General features: G+C 44.4%; 1 protein-coding gene across 1 annotated transcript in view; it reads left to right on the top strand.

The window, feature by feature from the left end:
* The window catches only part of PRKCA (protein kinase C alpha), a 1,234,993-nt gene extending 1,217,509 nt beyond the window's left edge, over positions 1-17,484 (top strand). Inside the window, exon 17 of the mRNA XM_086930938.1 lies at positions 13,212-17,484. Within this exon, the coding sequence (XP_086787064.1) occupies positions 13,212-13,376 (165 nt within the window). The 3' untranslated portion in view covers positions 13,377-17,484. The remainder of the gene's footprint in view (positions 1-13,211) is intronic.
* Positions 17,485-23,189: the final 5,705 nt, after the last annotated feature.

Raw genomic sequence — 23,189 nt, 5'->3', positions numbered from 1 at the left:
CTCTCAAAATCACGTGCTTGGAGTGCTAGCTGTTTAAAAGGTCCAGTAAAAAGTTTGAACGTGGTCATGTGATCAAGCCACTCCGGTGGTGAAACGCGTTATGGCGGACTCTTGAAAAATAAACGCTACTTGCTTTGCACTTACTCTGGGCTCGTGTCTGCTTCCTCGGTGCTTGCTGGAAACCCCTTGTTGCACCCGATTCTCTCAAGCAGCCTCTGGGATATATATATATATATATATATATATATATATATATATATATATATATATATATATATATATATATATATACAGCAGTTAGATTCAGCACACAATGTAGCTGCCACAAAGTCGTATAACAAAAATTAGGTTTGATTGCATTTATCCGTCCTGAGATCCATTTCAGTAGTGAGGCTTAGCAGTGGGAGATGTGGAAACCTGTAGCACCATTGTCCGATTTTCAGAGCACCATTTAAATCTGACTGAGAACAGGTAGGGTTGAATTACTCAACTTTGTGCAACCCTCCGATTACTAATACTTTATAAAGCAGGTCACAGTGACAGCCTAGTGTCCTGCCACAGTTAGGCCAGGCTACAGTAGAAAACGGCTTGAGTGAACAAAGGCAAACAAAGCACATGAGGCTATGCCTATGACATTAAGCTCAGTTCACAACGGAAACCAAAAACCTAGAGTTCTAAATAGAAAAGAGCAGGAGAAAACACACATCGAAGATGGACCTTCTTAATGTAAATTGCAAACAGCTTTTGTGACTAGTATTTAGTGTTACGTTTTAAGTTGAGCGATTAAGTCCCCTTGAATGCTGAGAGTCCCTGGGTCCAACTAGCCCACCATATACCTCCAGTACACACCACAGAGCTGCGTTGCAGAGAGGTGGTCCAAGGCTATGCCCCATTTTACACCTCTCTGCAATGCAACTCTATGGCACTTACTGGACATACCTTTTTGGGTAGTTGGCCCCCTGGGACCCTCAGGATTCAAGGGGACTTAATTCCCCAACTTAAAACACCTCACAGGGTGCGTTTCCACACTTGTGACATCAGGCCCCGCTCCCTCCCTGCACCACTGTGCAAACGCACCCCTGGTGCGTTATTATTTTGGGGGATTAAATCCCCTTGAGTCCTGAGGGTCCCTGGGGTCCAACTAGCCCATCACTTACCTCCAGTAAGCGCCACAGAGCTGCGTTGCAGAGTGGTGTAAAAAGGGGCACGGCCTGGCCCACCTTTCTGCAATGCAGCACAGTGGCGCTTACTGGAGATCCCTGGGGGCCAACTAGCCCACCAGGTACCTCCAGTATGCGCCAGGAAGCTGCGTTGCAGAGAGGTGTACAGAGGCCATGCCCCTTTTTACACCTCTCTGCAAAGCAGCTCTGTGGCGCTTACTGGAGGTACCTGGTGGGCTAGTTTGCCCCCAGGGACCCTCAGAACTCAAGGGGATTTAATGCCCCAATGTACAGTCCCATGGACCCTCAGGATTGAAGAGGAATTAATTCCCCAACTTAAACCGCTCCACAGGGCGTGTTTGCACACATGTCACCTCAGGACCCACCCCCTCCCTTCACCACTGTGCAAACGCACCCCTTGGCGTGTTTTAAGTTGGGGGATTAAGTCCCCTTGAATACGGAGGGTCCCTAGGTCCAACTAGCCTACCAGGTACCTCCAGTAAGCGCCACAGAGCTGCGTTGCAGAGAGGTGTAAAAAAGGGCATGGTCTCTGAACATCTCTGCAACGCAGCTTCCTGGCGCATACTGGAGGTTCCTGGTGGGCTAGTTGGCCCCAAGTATTCAAGGGGAATTACTTCCCCATCTTACAACGTGCCAGGAGGCACGTTTGTAGAGTGCTGCGGGGAGGGGGCGGGGCCTCCAGGGCGATGCCGGCTGTGTTGGCCCCCTTCCTTTCCTATTTTATTGGCCCTGGGGACCCCATCCCCAGGGCCTGACCCCTATTGGCCCCTATTTTTTTTATTTAAAAAAATTAGAAGGCATCCTCGTGGCCCCCCTCCCCAGGCCTTATTCGGCCCCAAGGACCCCATCCCCCGGGGCATGGACAGTTTGTTTTTTAACTTAAATTATTGGAGGTGGGCTGCGTGGCCCCCCTCCCCTGGCCATTTATGGTCCTGGGGACCCCATCCCCCGGGGCCGGCCTTTCCGTGTTTTTAAAAAAAAATGTTTTATTTTTTTATAATAGGGGAGGGGGGCTGATTTGCCCCCCTCCCGGCCCACTTATGGTCCCAGGGTCCCCATCCCCCGGGGCCTGGCCTCTCGTTGGGGACCGTGGGGTGTCTCCAATTCCCCAACAGTCCCGCCAGCTCCCCGCCTCCGGCGGGAGCCGGCATTGCTTTTCCACACAGGTAGCTGCTAAGTTGCAGCTCCCCATGTGGAAAAGCAATGGGGTTAGGATTTTGAAAGCGAGTTTGGGTTTTGAAAGGGAGCCAAACCAGAGTTTGCAATGACAAACAGCAGTGTCCCGGGGGTGGGCACCCCGGGACACTGCAGGAGCCAGCCCTGGGGGGTGGCGGTCCCCGGGGCCCATAACGGACCCCCAAATTTGCATAGTTAGTGCCCCGGGGAGGTGGCTGTCCCTGGGGCGTGTGGGGCAACTCGAGCCCCCCCACACATGTAGTTTAAAATAAGAACAAGCCCCGGGTGGTGGCGGTCCGCTGGGCCCCCGCAAATATATTTGTAGCATGCCCCTGGGACTTGACCCACCGGAGGGCTAATTAATAACAAAGCGCGGGAGCCCTCAATTAGTTTTTATTTTCACGGCTGGATCGCAGATCCTCCGCGCATCTCGCAATTTAAAAGAAAATGCTTTGTTTGGCCCTGGGGCCCCTTGTGGGACCCCCTGAGCAGGCCTAGGAGGTCAGGGTGTTTCTACCTTGGCCCCTTTTCTTGTTTAGCGCCTTTGTTTTTCTCTTTTCTTGTGCCTCGGTTCTACTAAGGTACAAGATGGCTGCCAACACTTCCTGGTTTGAAGTGTTGACAGCCAATTAGAATGCAGCTCATGCTCGGAAGGGTCTGCGGATCCTCCGTACATCTAACTATTGAAACTTTAATTTTTTTATTTTTTCAGCAACTACTGAACGGATTTACACCATTTAAGAAAGAGTGCTTTCTGAACCAAGCACTACCTTTCTTCCAAGTTCCAGCTGTAGCTGTGTCTAAAGTCTCCTTAGGGAAATTCATTTTTTCACCTCTTTTTCTTTAATTTCTAAGGAACTACTGAATGGATTTCCACCATTTAACAAAAAGAGTTCTTTCTGAAACAAGGGCTACTTTTTTACAAAATTTGGTGTAATTCCGTTTAGCAGTTCGGGCTGTAGACGTGTCTAAAGTTTCCTATTGGAATTAACATTGAGAAAACACGTTTTGGATCCTCCCTTTTTCTCGGCCCCGCTTACCGAATCACCCCAAAATTTTGAAAATAGGAGCTGACCAGAGGCGGGCATAAGTTTTGAAAATTTCGCGAAGATTCGTCAACCGGCGCCAAAGTTGTTGGGAAAATAATGTTACGATTGTCCTATAGATAATAGGTCTTAACTATAATTACCTATTGGCGACCGCCAGTAGATAATATATATATATCTGAAAGAAACACGTTAGTGTTAGATTCCTTACCTTAGAATATCCCCAGGCATCAGACTGGATCCGGAAAGTTTTCGTCAGCAGTACCCCTGCGCGTCGGTAGGCGTCGCCTGCGGCTCCCCGTCCGTCGTCGGTGTCGTGAACGCAGGGATGACGTTGTTGGAGTCCTTAGACGCCGCCCTCACGTGCTGACGTCAATTCTTTTTTCCGCACCAGCAAGCGCAGATCCGGGAAGAGCTAGTACCCTTACTCACTTTTTGACTAACTTTTTGGTCTTTTTGACTATCTCTTCTCGAGTTGACTTCGACTCCTGGTGCCGGTAGGGATGCCCAGTTTCAAGCCATGTGACACCTGTCACTGACTGATGTCGTCGGCTACCGACCCCCATTGCCGGTGTCTCTACTGCCAAGGGGCCAACCACGACGACAAGTCGTGCCCCAACTGCCGGGCCTTGACGTCGAAGGCTAGGCAGGAGCAGTTCCGCAAGCTCCTCGATCTCCGGCAGTCGGCTCCGCTCGAGGTCCCAGTCGAGGAGGAAGTCGAGGGGACGGTCCGGGAGCCGTAGCCCACACCGTTCGTTGGGCTCCAAGTCCTTGCATTCAGGTAATTCGAGGCACTCTAAGAAGAAGTCGAAGTTGCAGCATCACTCTTCTGACTCCCCTCGCCGGTCGCGCGACCCGGCTGAGGGTTCAGGTGGCACCACCCTCGCAGCTCCGCCGGAGCCGCAGGCGTCACAGCCGGCCCCATACCCTTCGGTTCCGGGACTGCGTGTGACGCCGGAGGAGATTTGTGATTTCCTCGTGGCCATGAGGACTCACTTCACTCCGTTGATGTTTGCCGGCATGCCTTCGGGCCCCGCAGGCCCTACTGGGTGTCTTAGCGAGCTGGCGGCTTCGGCCCGGGTGCCGTCGTCGAATTCGGTCCAGACGCCACAGGCCCCCGTGGGATCCAGGCCTGGATCCCGGTCAACACCAGTTGACCTCACGACTCCTCCGCTGGGGCCGACCCCTATGGTGTCACTCCCGGCGCCATCATCGGATGACGACGCCCCCAGTTTCAGCCCCGTTTCAGGTCCAGCGTCAGAGTGGTGCCACTCTGCGCCATCTCCGGGGGCGGTGGGTGAGCAATTCATCTATGATCCGGCTCCCTCATTCCTGCTTGTTTATCAGGACACGGATGAAGGGGAGAACTGGGAGAGGTCTGAGGACCCTCTGGCACAGCAGTGCCAGTTGAGTCAGGACTGGGCAGATGAGCCGAGGGTGCCAGTGGTCTTGACACTTCGCCTGATAGTGGCTTCATCTCTCCTCCCTCCGTGGCTATGGAGGAGGGTGCTACATATGGTGTGGTGTGCCAAGGCCTCGGCTTTTGAGCTCCCTGCGAAGGCCATGAGGACTAGTCTCCTCACCGAGGTGCTTCAACCGCCAGTAAGCTCTTGGGAGCCTCTGCTGCCGTTCAATGATGCCCTCATAGACGTTCTGATGGTCACTTGTCCAAGCCCTCCACAGTGCCCCCTGTGGATCGGAACGTGCCCGATGCCACCGCCCGGTCCAGGTGACCCCTGCTTTCTGTCCATACACCCCACCCCGAGAGCCTGGTGATCCAGGCCTCTACGTCCCAGACTGCATTCCCGTCTGTTCCTCCAGATCGGGAATCCAAAAGGCTTGACCAGTTTGGGAAGAAACTGTTCTCTTCAGTTAGCCTGGGGTTGCGGTCCATCAACACCGCTTACCATTACACCCACTCTTTGTGGGATACGGTTGCCGACGTGCTGCCCCAGTGCCCGGAGGAGGCCCTGGCTTGGCTCCCCCAAGCTCTTGCTGACGGGTGGGATGCAGCACATTATTCCAGCAGAGGTGGACTTGATACCACGGACTCACTGGGCAGAGCGATTTCCACGACAGTGGCAATCCGTCGCCACGCCTGGCTGAGGTCTGCCAATTTTTCGGGGGATGTCCAGTCCATGCTCATGGACATGCCATTCAATAGCTATCCCCTTTTTGGTGACAAAGCAGACAGTGCGCTTGAGCGTTTCAAGGACTCCAGGGCTACTGCCAATTCCTTGGGCCTGTCGGGCCAGCGCCAGCAAACTTCTGCTTTTCGCCCCTTTTGTTGTCAAGGAAGGAGCGCTCCCACACGTTTGTCCAGCCACAGGCCGCAGAACCAACCTCAACGCGGTCGCGGACATAGTAACTGCTGTGGCGGTGCAGAGGGACAGAGGCCCGGTCAGTCCACATCCACTCCCATAGCATTTGCCTCAAAGCCTTCCTAGTCCGAGCTTTCAGGTCCATTCAACGCCAGTGGGGGGCAGGGTTTGCCATCACCTCCTCCATTCCCGTACCATCACTTCGGACAGGTGGGTTCTGCAAATCGTCCGAAGGGTCTACTCCCTCCCATTCGAGACCACCCCTCCAGCCATGCCACCGCAGTACCACTGCATGCCGGGGGATCACTTGCAGCTTCTGCAGCAGGACGTTAACACCTTGGCTGCTAGGTGTTTTCCCCCCCTGTGCTGGAAATTGCTCTGAGGCTGTATTCATGACGAGCTCAGCTCGTCATCAGCACAGCTCAACTGTGCATCATGACGAGCTGAGCTCGTCATCAGCATCGAAAGGGTTAATGCCCTCTTGGCCAAGGGGGCTATCAAGCACGTTCCTGGGCCAGAAGTAGGATGTGGTTCCTACTCCCACTACTTTCTCGTTCCCAAGAAGGGCAAAGGGGGCCTGTGCCCTATCCTGGACCTCCAGAGCGTCAACGGCTTCCTCCGCAAGGAGAAGTTCAAGATGCTGACTTTAGCTCAGGCCCTGGCTGCCCTAGACCCTGGAGACTGGATGGTATCGTTGGACTTGCAGGACGCATATTTCCACATCCCCGCCAGGCCGGCCCACCGGCATTACCTGCGGTTCACGGTAGGCCACAAGCACTTTCAGTTTACCATGCTCCCCTCGGCCTCACCAGTGCCCCAAGGTGCGAAGTCAGGGGGTCCAGTCTTCCCGACTGGTTGTTGAAGGCGGGCTCGCCCCAGATAGTCGTCTCCCGTCTCCAGACTACGGCCGATCTCATGAATTGCTGGGGTTCTCCATCAATGTGCTGAAGTCACGCCTGTGCCCCACTCAGAAGCTCCTCTTCATCAGAGCGGTTCTGGACTCAGAACAGTTTCGGATTCATCCTCCCGAGCAGCGGGTTCGGGATATTTAGGCTCTGATTCCGATTTTTCAGCCTTTATCCTGAGTTTCGGTTAGGCTCCTGGGGCTGATGACCTCCTGCATCCTGCTGGTACATCATGCCAGGTGGCAGATGTACCAGGCAGATGCAGGCTCTTCAGTGGTACCTAAAGTTCCAGTGGGCACAGCATCAGAGCAACCTTTCCGACCACGTCCTGATCTCAAAGGGAACTGCAAGACAGTTGCAGTGGTGGCTCACAGACTGCTATTGCGTCAGTGGCAGATCCCTACCCCAACCGGAGCACACAGTGGTGACGGATGCGTCCCTCCTGGGATGGGGGGGGGCCACATGGGTGAGGCGGAGATCAGAGGCCTCTGGTCTCAGGCCGAGTCCCGGATCCATATCAACCTTCTGGAGCTGCAGGCAATCTGACTTACACTGAAGGCATTCCTTCCCTCTGTCCGGGGAAGTGTAGTGCAGGTGTTCACGGACACGCCAGGGCGGACGAACCCAGCTGCCGGTGCATGATGGATCACGAATGGCGTCTGAACTCGGATGTGGTGCAAGGTTTCTTTCAGCAGTGGGGAGAGCCTTGGTTAGATCTATTCGCCACCGAAGAGAAAGCGCAATGTCATCAGTTCTGCACGTTGGAATTCCCAAGGCGGCACTCGCTCGCCGACGCTTTACGTCCCGATTGGAGCTGCGGTCTGTTGTACGCCTTTCCGCCTATACCACTTCTGCCCTGAGTGCTGAAGCAGAAGATCCGACGCGACCGGGCCCAAGTCATCCTTGTGGCTCTGGACTGGGCACAAAGATGCTGGCATCCTGAGCTACTCAGTATGTCAGTCGATCCCCCGATTCGTCTGCCTCTTCAGGAGGACCTTCTGTCGCAGCAACAGGGGACGGTCCTCCACCAGAACCTGTCCAGCCTCCATCTACATGCGTGGAGATTGAGCGGCGACAGTTGAGGACATTTGACTTGCCTCTTGAAGTCTGTGATGTGATTCTGGCAGCCAGGCTTCCCTCCACTAAAACGGTATACGCCTGCAGGTGGAACAAATTTGTGGCATGCTGCACAGCAAAGGCTGTGGAGCCACTTTCTGCCCCTCTTTCAGAGGTTCTCCTCTTCCTTCTTACTCTTGCCCAGCCATTTCAGCCTTCTTAAGGCTTCCTGATCAGCCTTCTCTTTTCAAGTCCCCTGTGGTAAATATATTCTTGAAAGGCATCACACACATGTTCCATCCTGTTCCTTTCGTGATGCCTCAGTGGGACTTGAACTTGGTACTTACTTATCTGATGTGTGCTCCCTTTGAGCCACTTCATAATTGTCCTCTTCGTCTTCTGACTCTTAAAACTGCTTTCCTGGTTGCCATCACCTCTGCCAGAAGAGTGAGTGAGCTCCAGGCTCTGTCTTCTAAGCCTCCTTTCCTCTCTGTCCATCCGGACAAAGTTGTTCTGAGGACTCATCCTTCTTTCCTGCCCAAGGTGGTTACGGCCTTTCACATCGGGCAGTCCATCACCTTGCCCACCTTCTTTCCACCTCCGCATCCCTCGAAAGAGGAAGAGAGGCTCCACCGTCTGGACTCAATACATGCACTCTCTTTTAATCTAGACCCCCCACGCCAGTTCCGGGTGGACGACCAGCTCTTTGTTGGTTACGTGGGCACTAAGAAGGGATGCGCGGTGCACAAGTGACCATCTCTTGGTGGGTCGTTTTGTGCATCAAGGTCTGTTATTCCTTGGCTAAAAAGGAGCCTCCTGTGGGGCTGCATGCCCATTCCACTCGGGCCAAGGCGGCTACTACTGCCCTGGGTGGGGGAGTCTCCTTGCAGGACATCTGTTACGCACATGTTTGCTAAGCACTACTGCCTGGACAGCCAAGTCCAGAGAGATGGTTTTTTGGCCGTTCCGAACGGGACTTCCTGGTGTGATCTTGGTTTGCAGACCCACCACTGGGGTTGATATTGCTGGGGTATCTATTCTGAGGTAAGGAATCTAACACTAACGTGTTTCTTTCAGATGCACAAGTTACTTACCTTTGGTAACAATATATTTGTAAGAAGCATTAGTTCCTTACCACCCATCCTCCACGTTCTGCGAACCGATATCTAGGGTTAAGGTATCTCCCTTTGAGGGCCCTAGTTTCATGGCACCAGTGTCGGTTTCTTGCATGGCTCTGCATTCCTGGCGCGGATAGCTATCTACAGAACTGACGTCCGCACGTGAGGGCGTCGTCTACATACTCGGACGTTATCCCGGCAATCACGACGCCGGCGACATACGTGGAGCCGCAGACGATGCCTACCGAAGTGCAGGGTACTGCTGACGAAAACTTTTCGGATCCAGTCTGACGCTTGGGGATATTCTAAGGTAAGGAATCTAACACTAACTAATGTTTCTTACAGATATATCGTTACCAAAGGTAAGAAACTTGTGCATATATGTAAATTGGAAAAGACTCAACCTTATAACCAAGGAGGAATGCAATTATCTAACCAAAGACCATCCTGTGACACCTTGCCTATACTTCTAGCCCAAAGTTCATAAACTCATTACCCCTACCCCAGGTCGTCCCATCATATCGGCCATTGGGAGTATGACAGAGAATATCTCCAAGTATGTGGACTTTTTTCTTCAGCCCCATGTTGCAAGTCTCCCTTCTTACTTGAAAGACACAACAGACTTTTTAACCAAGATCCAAACTGTTGACTGGTGCAGTGATTTTTTGCTTTTAATTCTGGACATTGAATCACTTTATACCTCTAGCAATCATCACCATGGTATCAATGCATGTCAACATTATCTGAACACACGTGCTATCTGCGTCAGAGAACATAATTCTATGCTTATTTCAATGATCAGATTGTGCCTAACCTCCAATTTCTTCCGTTTCCAAAACAACACCTATCAATTGCGTGGTGTGGCGATGGGCTCGTGTTTTTCCCCCAGCTACTCATGTCTTCATGTGGGTTGGTGGGAGGAACGCGAGCTCAGAACCACACACGCACATTGGTCATCTCGCATCGCACATTACTGGCGCTATATTGATGACATCTGCATCATTTGGAAAGGTACATAGGAGGAAGCTCTTTCATTTGTATCTGATTGCAACACCAATTCTCTCAATTTGAAATTCACCGCCAATGTAAGTGTCAATGAGGCAGAATTCCTTGATGTGCATCTATTCGTTAAAGACAACAAACTTGAGACCAAACTGCATCGCAAGAGCACTGCGGGCAATGCTATTTTACATGCGCGCAGCTCTCATCCAGCACATACCATTCGCAGCATTCCTTATGGTGAATTCATTAGAATTCATAGAATCTGCAGTGACCATGATTCTTTAACCACATGCCTTGAGGAATCTAGACAGCGCTTCATAAAAAGAGGCTATTCCAGAACCATTCTTGATCAGGCTTTAGTTAAAGCCTTATCAGTGGATCGAGTTTCACTTCTCACACCTAGCGACTCTACCACTGCTAGCACTAACAACACACGGGATTCCACTCATTGTACAGTCAGATTGATCACTACTTTTAGCTCACAAGAGCGTAAGATTAGGCGCATCATTGGCACTGAATGGCCTATTATTCTGACTGACTCTATCCTTGGCCCAATGTTATCTGAAACACCCACAATCACATTCAGACGTGCGCCCTCCATGCGTGATGCTCTGGATAGAGCAGCACCTGAAAACCCACCTAAAATCAGCAAAACTAACAAAATGGGCTTTTTCAAATGCACATCTTGTCGTGCCTGTAATTTTGCCACCAACACCACTCATTATGTCACTGCGTTTTGTTTTCATTTCTACTTTCACATCAACCTTACGGTTATTTTTTATACAAATGTATTTTGTGTTTAGCACTTCTTTTGCATTACATGACTCGGATTATTGTTGTTTCTTCTAGCTGATGTGGCAGCCCTTTAATTTGTAACAGTGATGTGGTTATTTTCATTCAGACACTATGTCCTGATGTATCTGACACGTGTTGTTCATTTTATGTTGCTGGCGCGTATCTGCTCCTGGTTTTTTTCGGCACACAACACAGATTCTGGCACTATGCCATTATACTTGCAGTTTGCTTGTTTCTGTGCTATTACTCCAGCATTTGACTAATAATAATTCAGTTTTTTGAGCTATTTTTGCCAATGTCTTTGTTTACATGTTTTTAAACTGCAACGTGTCAGATCTCTGTATGTACACCTATTACCACAAATTGCTATTAGTTGTTCATTTTGCCACTATCATCTTAGTGATACCCAGCAATGATTAATGCCTTATCATCTAATTTTTCATGTTCGAATTTCACTGCTCATGACGCTGTATTTTGCACTGTTCTTCTATTTTTCTTGTCTGGGCGTGTTCCCCCAATTAAGCCCCTCCCTGTGTTGTGTATATATACTTTCATTTTTTTCCTGAGTGCTTGTATGTGAACAAGCTCCCTTGCGGAGCGAAACGCGTCATTGTGTAATTAAACGTTTTAATTCCTGCATACTCACTCGAGTTGGATCGTTTGTGAGCTTCTCTGACTGTTTGATGTGGCGTTCTGAGGTCTGCACCCTGCCGTAGCCTGTCATCCATTGGCGGGTTGGGAATTCTTCTTCATATATATATATATATATATATATATATATATATATATATATATATATATATATATATATATATATATATATATGTATATATATATATATATGTATATATATATATATATATATATATGACACTGTTGTTGTTCAAGTGTCGCTGTAAAGACATTTGTTGTAAATGGCGTTGTCGTTCCGTCATACATCTGTTCACCAGCCCTAGGGCCGCTAGTGAATACTTAAATTCAGTAGAGAAATCACTGAGAAAAGCACCATGAATAGATCTAGAGCAGAGTGATGCTGCACTTGTGACACCCAAATTGAGAAATTCTCCCATGGTATGCCAGAATATTGCCAATACTTTGTTATTTCTCTGTTTTTTACGTTACATGAATGAGTTAATTCAGGTGTGACGACTGAAAGTGCGGTTACTGTAGTTTCTTCTTCTGATTCACCCCACCCAAAACCCCTCTGTATATGGAATGTTGCAGTCTAATTTATTTCCCTGGGACTTGAATGCTAAAAAATGGTAACAAACAGTGAAGACAAAAAGGGAAACCTGGTATAATATAGAGACTTCCCTGTAGCATTTTATGTATATTGGGTGTTACTGTGATATAACCTCTACTTCCTGAATGGAAATGAAAGTCTAAGTGACCTCACAAATGAAAATGAGCAGATGCCATGCCACTGGGCTGTGTCTTCCCTGAAGACAGCATTAGCATTGATACCATTAAGGTCTTCATTAACGTTTTCTAACATGGACACATCAATTATACAATGTAAGAGGGGTAAAATAGCACTATAATCCTTAATCACAATGTCCGAGAGCACCTCAAAAAACAAGCACCATCATATGCACACATAGGATCTCACCTCCGCTTAACGCTGTCAGCTGGTTAACACCTTAGCTGCTTCGCAAATATCCCTCCCCAGTGCTGCGCTGTCCATTGGAACTAGTGCTGAATGGACATCCAATGGTCGTGCGCAGCACTGGAGAGGTAGCGCTCGTGACGACCGTTGGCCATCAGCAGCACTTAAGAGGCTAGAGAGTTGAATGCTCCAAGTCAATTCTATTTGTGTGCTATTTTCTTTTACAGCCCAAATGTGCACATTACCACAATGACTAAGCCTCCAAGAGCATGCACAACAATGCCTAGACTTTTGTGGTGCACACAATCACGTGCACCATGTACTATTCAAAGCACCATTTCAAGAATTACCTCTTCCAGTTGGTACTAGCAATTTTTTCACATTGCTAAGTCAACATAAACCACAAACCCCCATGTACAATTAGAGCATTATAAGCAATACTAGGCATATCAATAGCTTTTGAGAGAATGTTTTAACCATGGGAATTTAATAGTTGAATACAGAAGGGAATCCACTGCAGCTATTGATCGAAACATTCGTTGATGACAACAATGGCTGCTTAGAATCCTAGTTACAGGTGATTTTCTAACTGGTAGTCTCTTTATACCCGAGGCAGATCTATCATTTAATTGGAAGGCTTCCAGGGATACCGTGGTTTTTGAAATTTAAGCATTTCCTGAATGTATGTTTCTTGTCTAGCTCTTTATTGTGCCATGCCTCAACATTATTTGCTTGCCACAGCTACCATTCCAAAGCAGTCATGATATTGATTATGATCTATCTTACATGCAGTAATTGTAAACGGTTTGTTGAAAACATCTTCCATATTTTAAGTGTTGTCATTTGATAAATTTGTAAGCTGAATTTGTGCTGAGGGCTCATTTTTTTTTTACAGTAGCTTTAAAGTTTTAGGATGAATGTAAACGATGTAGAAACTGCATAAAACCTGTTTTAAATTCAGAGCTACTTTGTTTATCTATTTGTTATTTTATATTCTTTCTACAGTGTGGCAAAGGAGCTGAAAACTTTGACAAATTCTTTACAAGAGGACAGCCTGTGTTGACGCCACCCGATCAGCTGGTGATATCAAACATAGATCAAGGAGATTTTGAAGGGTTTTCCTACATCAACCCTCAGTTTGTGCACCCCATCCTATTAAGTGCTGCATGAAAGTGACAGATATGAACAAAATAACTAGTGGGAAGTGGTTGATAACCCTGAAATTTTAAGGCTACAGCTACGTAGTTGAGTTAGGCTTAAAAATTGTAGGGTTAGACTTACAACAAGAAACAAAGAGATTGGTGTCTTAGTGGATAATAGGGTAATGCCTAATGCTCATTTATACATCTGAATAGATCATATAATGAACCGGGCATAAAACAAGCCACCTTAACTTAGTGTCATAACCTGTTATCTTTGAAAACTCTTGAATTTAGAAAGAATGAAAAAGTATCCAGTGGAATGAAGACCCAGGTGCAAAGTTTACAGATCAGAAACGTGGAAGGCCTGAATGCTGACAAGAAAATGTTTGCCCTGTAGGACCATTTCCTCCTCATGGTCTTCCTTGTCACTCTTGAGACAACAGTTGCACAGATGAGCATGATAGTGGCATAGTAGGGTACACCTTTGGAAGAATGCTTAAGTATATATTGTGCTTCAACTTTGTGTAACAGCAAGCACATTCAGAATCGGTACGGTCCTGGGAAATTTTGTACATTGAGCTAATAAGCTTTTTTAAAAAAAATGTGCTGTACTGCATTCTACTAAGCAGAACACAGAAGAGTTGATATACTGTGACCCAAATCAAATAGTTAATGAAGTTGCCAAATTTTATGTGTCAATTTGAGGCAATTGGCCCCATTGTGTAATTATGAAATTCGATTCAATTGCAGGAACAGTTCCTAAATAATTTTTTATTAATTATGTTAACTAAGTCCTGTGAAACCTGGTATTTTGCTAAAATGGTTTGTTAATTTGTTTAACCGAATAACAAATGACTAAGTTCTTCTTGCCATCATTTAGTAGACTGCAGTACATATAAGAAGGTACTATGTTGACACAATCAGCACAAAAGTATTCCCTGAGATTCAAAGCAAGAACATCCAAGAAAAAAGGGATGTGACAATGAAATAAAACAAAGGTGATATGATTACATAGTTAGGAAAAACAGCTAAGAATTGTTTTGTTGTAGAATGGATTTCATATGTTTTACATATGCATCATGCAATGAATTTTGCATGTTTATAATAAACCTTAATACAAGTAAAACTATAATATAATTGACATAATGGTATCATGCTTAGAGTATTACAATAATTTTATAAGACAAAACTGTGCTATATTTGTGAATGTTCTTGTTCTGAATGAGCTTTCTTATTTAGATTTAGGGTAATGCTTATGGCAATGCTTTTTTTCATATGCATATCGTCAATGAGTTAGGGCATATTACTTTTTAATGTAGTTTTACTTTTCAATAATAATGGTTATCCGCAGATTTTTTACAGGATTAAATTAGGCCTTTATTACATATGTTGCTTACGCTTGTATAAAAGGCTGTATTTTGCAATCACAAATACTGTATTGGAAAAGTTTCTTTAGCATCAAAAACTTGTTAATAATCCCTCCTACAATTACCTAGAAGACCTTGGTCAAGAAAAACAATAATATATTTGTGCATAGTTCTGTTCCTTTTAAAGTAATCAGGTGTTTGTTTTCCTTTTCTTCTTTTGATTTGTTAATGTCAGTGACTTAAAGAATTTTTGGCCTTCCTGGTGTGCATGTCAATACCGGATGCATGTTGTCTCTCTGCATGCAGAATGATCTATGGATTTTCTAGCATGTTGCATACTGTCACACAAAGTTAATATATGCCACATCAGGTAAATTGTTTCATCTACTCAATCTTTGAATCATTTTTTGAAGTATTGAATCAATTCATCACTAAAATTAAGGTCCCAATGTGTTCTTTTGGAATATAAAATATTAAAACCGTGCCAAAGTTAATGTTTGTTATCCCACCTACCATGTGCCAGGGCTATTTGTAGCTTATTGGTGACAACACTGTAGAGGCTCATGCAAGCCTATAATTATGCTAGTGCCATCACCTGCCAAAATATCAACAGTATTCATCAGCCATTTTTGGTCAAATGTTTCCCAAGTTGATGAGTAAATAGTTTACAATATATTGTCCTGCATACAGTTTACAGCAGATTTTAGCACTTTGTGATATACTTATCACAACGGAAGACATTACGCTAATGTTTTATCTCACAAAAAAGTTGAATTCTAGCCAGTCTTTTACTGTCATCTAATTTTTCATACATAACTCTTGTTTTGATTTCATGAAGTATCAGGGAAAATCTAAAGCACTGGCCCCCCAGTAGAGGGAGGTGAAATGTAATGCATGGACACAAATGAAATGTGGACAGCAAAAGATTTGTCTACCCTATCATTAAACAGCTCAGAGATTCACCCATTACTATTAATCTTGATTCACATTAATAACAACTAAAAAACAACACTGTGCCTAGGCTCTATTGATGGGGTCTGTCTTGAGTAAGATTACACCAGATTATTCATCTGTATCTATGTCTAAAATATTGTGCAGTACCTGTAGGCTGTAATGTGGAATTTAATAATTTGGCACATACGCTTTTTAATTGACCATATGTTGGATAGATCACTAGCATATGATGCCATTGATTCAATAACGTTTTTGTAAGTCAAAGCTGAATAGAGCTTCACAGAAAAAGCGAACCTTGCAGCAGTTATGCATTAATAAAAAAAAGCCAATGTAATTGTTAAGTGTACAAACATCGTGGGCTCTCCTGCAATGATAAAGTCGATTGCCCCTTTGAAATGATGAGCGTGTCATGAGGCTATGGGACTTTGGTGGCTAGCTATGTATCTAAATTTGCAAACCGGTTCAGGAAGTTGCAGACTTGTGGGCATTTTAGCAACATTTTCTTAAATCCATTAATACATTTCAAAATTATTTATATTTTGCATTTTCTGTAAAGAACGTAAAATTACATAGCTTCAGCGTCTCACCATGTACAATAAAATCAAGAACAATGCTCATTTCCATCTACCTAATCTGACCTAAACATCACTATGTTTGTCGGAGGTAAATCATCTCGATAAGCACATTCAACTCACAATTTCCAAGCCACAGAATTAAAGCTCTTGTTTTCAAATGTAGACTGTGGCTCTGTGTCCCTGGGGTTGACAGTGGCATACAAAAAGTTCTCAGTAACTACTACAATATTCTCATGACTGCAAGACATACTTCCTCCTGCACCGGGTGCCCTTGAAGGGTGTGTAATGTTGATCAACAAGACATTTGTGAATCTAAAGAAAATCCTATTGAATGAAATAGCCGTTGCAAGATTATTGATTCTCCATAAGAAGGAATGACGCAAACATGCTTTGCTTCAGACTAAGTTTCATATTTTACATGTATACAATGAAGCCACATGTAAGTTACATACCTTCCTAAGTGGGAGAGCGAAAAGCAAACGTGTGTTTTTTGGGCCTTTTTTGGATTTATAAAAGTATGATAAAAAAGTGGCACTTAAAGATTTTCTACTGAGGGAAATAGATTGGTATTCTCTCCAGTGCTGTAACGATAGAGTTATGAACAATGGGACCATAATGGTGTTGTTGCTTGACTAAATCTTGGAAAAGTTTCAAATATGTAAAACACTGTGCATTTGTTAACATAAGTAGAGATAAAGGAAACAAGCTGCAAAACCTGAAATAAATTGCCTTTCCTCTTATGTCGTATGTTTTACATGTTACATGTCATTTTTTCATATCAGAACGTATTGTTGAAGAGCTGGTCTAAAGAAAAAGTGGTTGTTCTTGACGTTTTAACATATAGGTGTCTACTATTTTCATTATTTTGTAAGATCATTTTCAAATTTATAAAAAGTAATTTAAGTCCTACATTTTTAGCTTTGTATACATTTTGCTGCAATTCAAAGTGCCCAAGTTAATGACATTAAAATATGCTTTTTCTACAAAGTTTTTATAAATTCAAATCGCTTAGCTCTACACACTGACTAAAATCTGCAGCTGCTATTTAATAGTACTCTTGTAATGCACATTCGAAATTCAATATTTGCCTCAATGCCTCACTGTAGCACTGTGTAGATGGTAAATCCGGAACTTGATGTTTGGACCAGCTCTTTAAAAAGTTCACAATGAAATATCACATGATTTGTTCAATTATGGAAATGATAATTGATAACAAATAAATACATAAACCTAAAAACAATGGAATGTCGCAATTTGTCCGGCATCTTACTAATTCATATGTTGCAGTGACTAACTGTAATAGCTAACATTACATTTTTGTTACATAATAATGCCTGGTCCTCCATAAATTGATATTGTGTATTGCTCCTTTAATAGAATGCATATGTTTTACACAGTCAAAACTCGGAATGCATGGGAATGTTTCTACAGCATTCCAAATGTACTACACATACATTATCGGGATTCTGGAGGTTTTTAAATCAGTTAAAGATGGGTGCACAGCCAGTTCATACGCACACAGGTTTCAAAGAAAATTATGTCCTAGGTGCTAATCGGCGAGTGGACAAACCTTTAACCACTCGGTTAAGTAGAAAGACTACCACTTGTCTGAATAAATGGATTGCCGATGCACTCTAATTGTAGTATATAGATTGTTAAGTAACAATGTCACAACAAATTCAACACAAAATGGCAGAAGTCTTTCGACAGAACTCCAGCAGAAGAGTGAATCTTGGAGTCTTTAATGAAGTATACAGCCAGCCGACACGTGTTTCATTGCACTCGCGATTCCTCAGGGCTGAAACAAACAAATAAGTAGCATCGAGCATGTGTCTTGTATGAATACAGTTAACACAATAAGACCATGGTATGTGGTCTGTACAAACATTATTAGCTTCCTACTGCAGTGAATGCACAGTGATTCCCCTTAATTCTCTTTTGTGCCACCACAATACATCCGTTTCGAAAAGGGTATCCAATACCGGTATTATAAATGGAGGTGCTCATGAGTAGTGAGTTTGTGATGGCTTGGTGAAGGGACCTGAATACTGTTCCCGAGGCGAAGAAAAATAAAACGTCCTGATCGCCGCAGCGGAAAAGGTGTACTATCCGTGTGCGACTCATTCATCCTTCATGCTTAGTAGGTGATGTACAGTGAAAAAATGTACAAAATGAAGACATACTTAGATGGCCGTGTAAACGTCAGGAGGTCTGTATATTTTGATAAGACAATAAAAGGAAGAAAATGGAAAAATCTCATCACTAATTGTCCTCAAAGTGACGATAAGGCAAGAAAATAACCATAGTGAGGCTGTCCGCCAAAAATGAATGGAGGCTCACCGCTCAGCTGGTGATAATTCCGACCCAGCTGGGCCCGTGACTGATGACACTCGGTATGAGTGTATGCGACGAGGGTTACAATCCTTGATTCTGTAACTGCACCAAATAATATGTGTCACCAAATATACGTGGTACTCTCTTATCAAAAACTCTCTCCAGAGGTCCTCTCAACTATATATCCAAATGTCAATATCTATTTTCAGATTGTGCCAATAAAAAGAAGAAACATCGTAACTGCTCGTTGACTAACCTATGTACTTGTGAACACTCGTATTTCTTGATTATTAATGACCCAGCTCCATTCCTTACAACACATCTCTAATATCCTTAACCAACAGGTTTATCTTGTTTAAGAAACACTTACATATTCGTGGTATCGCAGTGTCTAAGAGGCTCGGAGGTCACAAAATCTCGTGATTAAGTCTTATCTTATCATCGATCAGAGTGCTGTTCTGAAAGAAATAGGGCCTACGATAAGAATATTCCTCTTCTATACTGACAATAGCAAAATCGTGCCAGGGGTAACAGGTCGTGCAAGCTTACCTATCCGATTGTATCAATTTACGTTTTAGTTGCGGTTGTGGTTCCCAAACGACGAAGACCCCAGGCTGAAATAACAGCAAATCACAAGGGCGTCAAATTCCTAATTAATTCCAGGAACGGAATATCAGTCCATAAATCCCTTTTGTGCTTTCAGTCTTACCCGTGTGAAGCTCTGCGGAAACGTACGGCGAGTCCTATCCTCCGAGCCCTGTTCCTGTTTGGACACATGATCGGGCCCAAGCAGGCGTTATATGCGTCCTGACGTGGCGTGTCCGATCAACTAGAGCGGCTATGCTTATTACGGTCGCGTCCATGTTGGGTTCCTGATTGAGCCCAAACATTACGATATTCAGAAGTTATTATGATGGTATGGGTAATAAAGACGTCGGTATTCTATTTTATACCGTATATCAGTAAAAATTGTCAACGGAGTGAGTTACGTGTCTAGAAGTCCAACCATCGTATAACATAGTGCAAAATGACACGACGATCCCGGCGAACCTCCATACTGGGTAGTGTGCACCGTGAGTGGATGTAGTTTACCTCACAGTGTGTATCCCAGACATACGTGACTTAAATTCAGTCTCATTCTCAAATACAATACATTTTTAAACTTGTATGTTCACATCTACATTGTCATTGGTTAAATCCGAAAATCTTGATCCACAGTATAATCGAGTGCAGGAGAGTTATCGAAGCTTGAGGATAGATTTTGGTATTATATGATCTAGACAATCAACAAACACAGATCTGCAAATATTGTAGCTACATCACAACAATAACATATCTTTGATTTACAATAATACATTGCTCAATCTCCTAGGAAATACTGCATCTCCTGGTCATAATTAAGTCCTTGTTCCACAGATTTCAAACGCATGATCCAAGTTGCCTCTGTACGCCTAAGTCTCAATTCACGGTTACCGCCTCTTACTGCTAAAGGGACTGTTTCAATCCCAAAAAATTGGACAACTTTATTGATCTTATCTTTCTGGCAGGAAGCTACGTGTAACGCTACTGGATATTTCGGGTCGCAGTTCAGAATGGCCCTCACGTGTTCCATCATTCTGTCTTTTAGTTGTCTAATGGTGCTCCCCACATAGTATTTCCCACATTCACATTCAATGATGTAAATCACGAATTTGGTTGTGCAGTTTATGTTACTCTTTATAGTGTAAGAAACCCCATCCGGACCCAAAAATCGGGTTGTACCATGTTTGGCCCATTTGCACACACTGCAGAATCCGCATTTGTAAAAGCCTAGACTATGTTGTGTCAACCAATCGGCACATGTTGTGTCCCGAGGTACTGTGGGACTCAATTTACTCCGTAATGTGTTTCCTCTTCTAAAAGAGATTTGAGGTCTATCTGTAATGTAATCCGTCAAGGCTCTCTCTGATTTCAATAAGCTCCAATGTTTGGTAAGACTTCTCCGTAATGCATAATGGAGTGAATTGAAATCAGTCACCATTCTGATGTGTTCCTTATTTGTCGTGGTGGACTTATGTGTAATAGTCAGAGTGTGTGCTCTTTTGACTTTTCTGACTTTTTTCAGCTTTCTCAATAGCATTGGTCGAATAGCCTCTAGTATAGAATCTCTCCTTCATGCTTGTCAAACATCTCCCGAACTCACAGTCCTCACTGCAGTTCCTTCTCGCCCGTAGGAATTCGCCAAAGGGTATGGCGTTTATTTGGTGTGGGGGATGTGAGCTCGAGGCATGCAAGACTGCATTGCATGCTGTGGACTTCCTGAAAAGTCTACTGTGAAGACAGTTAGAGGATATGTAGAACTCAATATCCAGAAATTCAATATTCGTTCTGCTCCAATTCATGGTGAAGCAAATCTCCCAAGTATTTTCATTCAGATGTGTGAAAAAGTCATTTAAAAGCTCCTCCGAGCCTGACCAGATCAGGATGCAGTCATCAATATATCGACCCCAAAATATAATGGAGTCGATATATTGAGCACCCTTCTTGCCCCAAATTAGGTCGGCTTCGAGTGCGCCCATGAATAAGTTAGCAAACGAGGGTGATATCTTAGAGCCCATGGCCACTCCCTTCTTCTGGCGGTACCAGTTTTTATCAAACATGAAACAGTTGTTTTTTAGAATCAATTCAGTCATTGTGGACAGCATCAAAGTGTGTTTCCACAATGAAGCTGGTCTGTTATAAAGATATTTGTTTATAGCCTGCATACCCAGATCAGTATTAATACTGGTGTAGAGTGACACCACATCCATCGTGACAAGAAGAGAACCTTCGTGCCACTCGATGTCTGCTAGTGTGCTCAAGATATGATTAGTGTCCTGTATGTAGGAGGGTAGGTTTCTGACCAAGGGGCCCAAGAAGAGATCCACGTATTCAGCTATTCTTTCAGTGGGTCCCCCTATACCAGAAACAATTGGATTCTTGTGTATTCTTATCGTAGCCCCTATTTCTTTCAGAACAGCACTCTGTTCGATGATAAGATAAGACTTAATCACGAGATTTTGTGACCTCCGAGCCTCTTAGACACTGCGATACGACGAATATGTAAGTGTTTCTTAAACGACATAAACCTGTTGGTTAAGGATATTAGAGATGTGTTGTAAGGAATGGAGCTGGGTCATTAATAATCAAGAAATACGAGTGTTCACAAGTACATAGGTTAGTCAACGAGCAGTTACGATGTTTCTTCTTTTTATTGGCACAATCTGAAAATAGATATTGACATTTGGATATATAGTTGAGAGGACCTCTGGAGAGAGTTTTTGATAAGAGAGTACCAAGTATATTTGGTGACACATATTATTTGGTGCAGTTACAGAATCAAGGATTGTAACCCTCGTCGCATACACTCATACCGAGTGTCATCGGTCACGGGCCCGGCTGGGTCGGAATTATCACCAGCTGAGCGGTGAGCATCCATTCATTTTTGGCGGACAGCCTCACTATGGTTATTTTCTTGCCTTATCGTCACTTTGAGGACAATTAGTGATGAGATTTTTCCATTTTCTTCCTTTTATTGTCTTATCCAAATATACAGACCTCCTGACATTTACACGGCCATCTAGGTATGTCTTCATTTTGTACATTGTTTCACTGTACATCACCTACTAAGCATGAAGGATGAATGAGTCGCACACGGATAGTACACCTTTTCCGCTGCGGCGATCAGGACGTTTTATTTTTCTTCGCCTCGGGAACAGTATTCAGGTCCCTTCACCAAGCCATCACAAACTCACTACTCATGAGCACGTCCATTTATAATACCGGTATTGGACACCCTTTTCGACACGGATGTATTGTGGTGGCACAAAAGAGAAGTAAGGCGAATCACTGTGCATTCACTGCAGTAGGAAGCTAATAATGTTTGTACAGACCACATACCATGGTCTTATTGTGTTAACTGTATTCATACAAGACACATGCTCGATGCTACTTATTTGTTTGTTTCAGCCCTGAGGAATCGCGAGTGCGATGAAACACGTGTCGGCTGGCTGTATACTTCATTAAAGACTCCAAGATTCACTCTTCTGCTGGAGTTCTGTCGAAAGACTTCTGTCATTTTGTGTTGAATTTGTTGTGACATTGTTACTTAACAATCTATATACTACAATTAGAGTGCATCGGCAATCCATTTATCTACACATACATTATGCCAAGCAACTACATCCCTTAAAGGGCATGTTTCGAATTTCTTTGAACACAGTGATGGAAATATCCTGGATAGGGATCACATTTGTCTTTTATTCAGTGCTTCAGTCTTGAATGCAGAGCATGTAAACATGCAGGTTTTGTATGAACTAGTATTTTTCACATGACTGTGTCGCTTCTATCTCAAAAATGCATACACTAAATACAAACAGGGTCATTTAGTAGCAGATGCTTTTTTAACAAGCATTGGCAAATCCAATAGTTCTGGATTTTTATGTTTCCACATAAAGAAACAGCATCCTCACATTAAAGGCAGACTAATCTAAGAAACGAAAACTGGACTATTTTGAAAGCTCCCTTGTTTTCATTACAGTCCTGTTTTTATTTCTGTGTAAAACGCAGGTCAAATGTCAATGAGAACATCAA

The sequence above is a fragment of the Lissotriton vulgaris genome, chromosome 7 (genome assembly GCF_964263255.1).
Source record: "Lissotriton vulgaris chromosome 7, aLisVul1.2, whole genome shotgun sequence".
Taxonomy (NCBI): domain Eukaryota; kingdom Metazoa; phylum Chordata; class Amphibia; order Caudata; family Salamandridae; genus Lissotriton; species Lissotriton vulgaris.
This window is presented reverse-complemented; position numbering and strand designations above follow the sequence as displayed.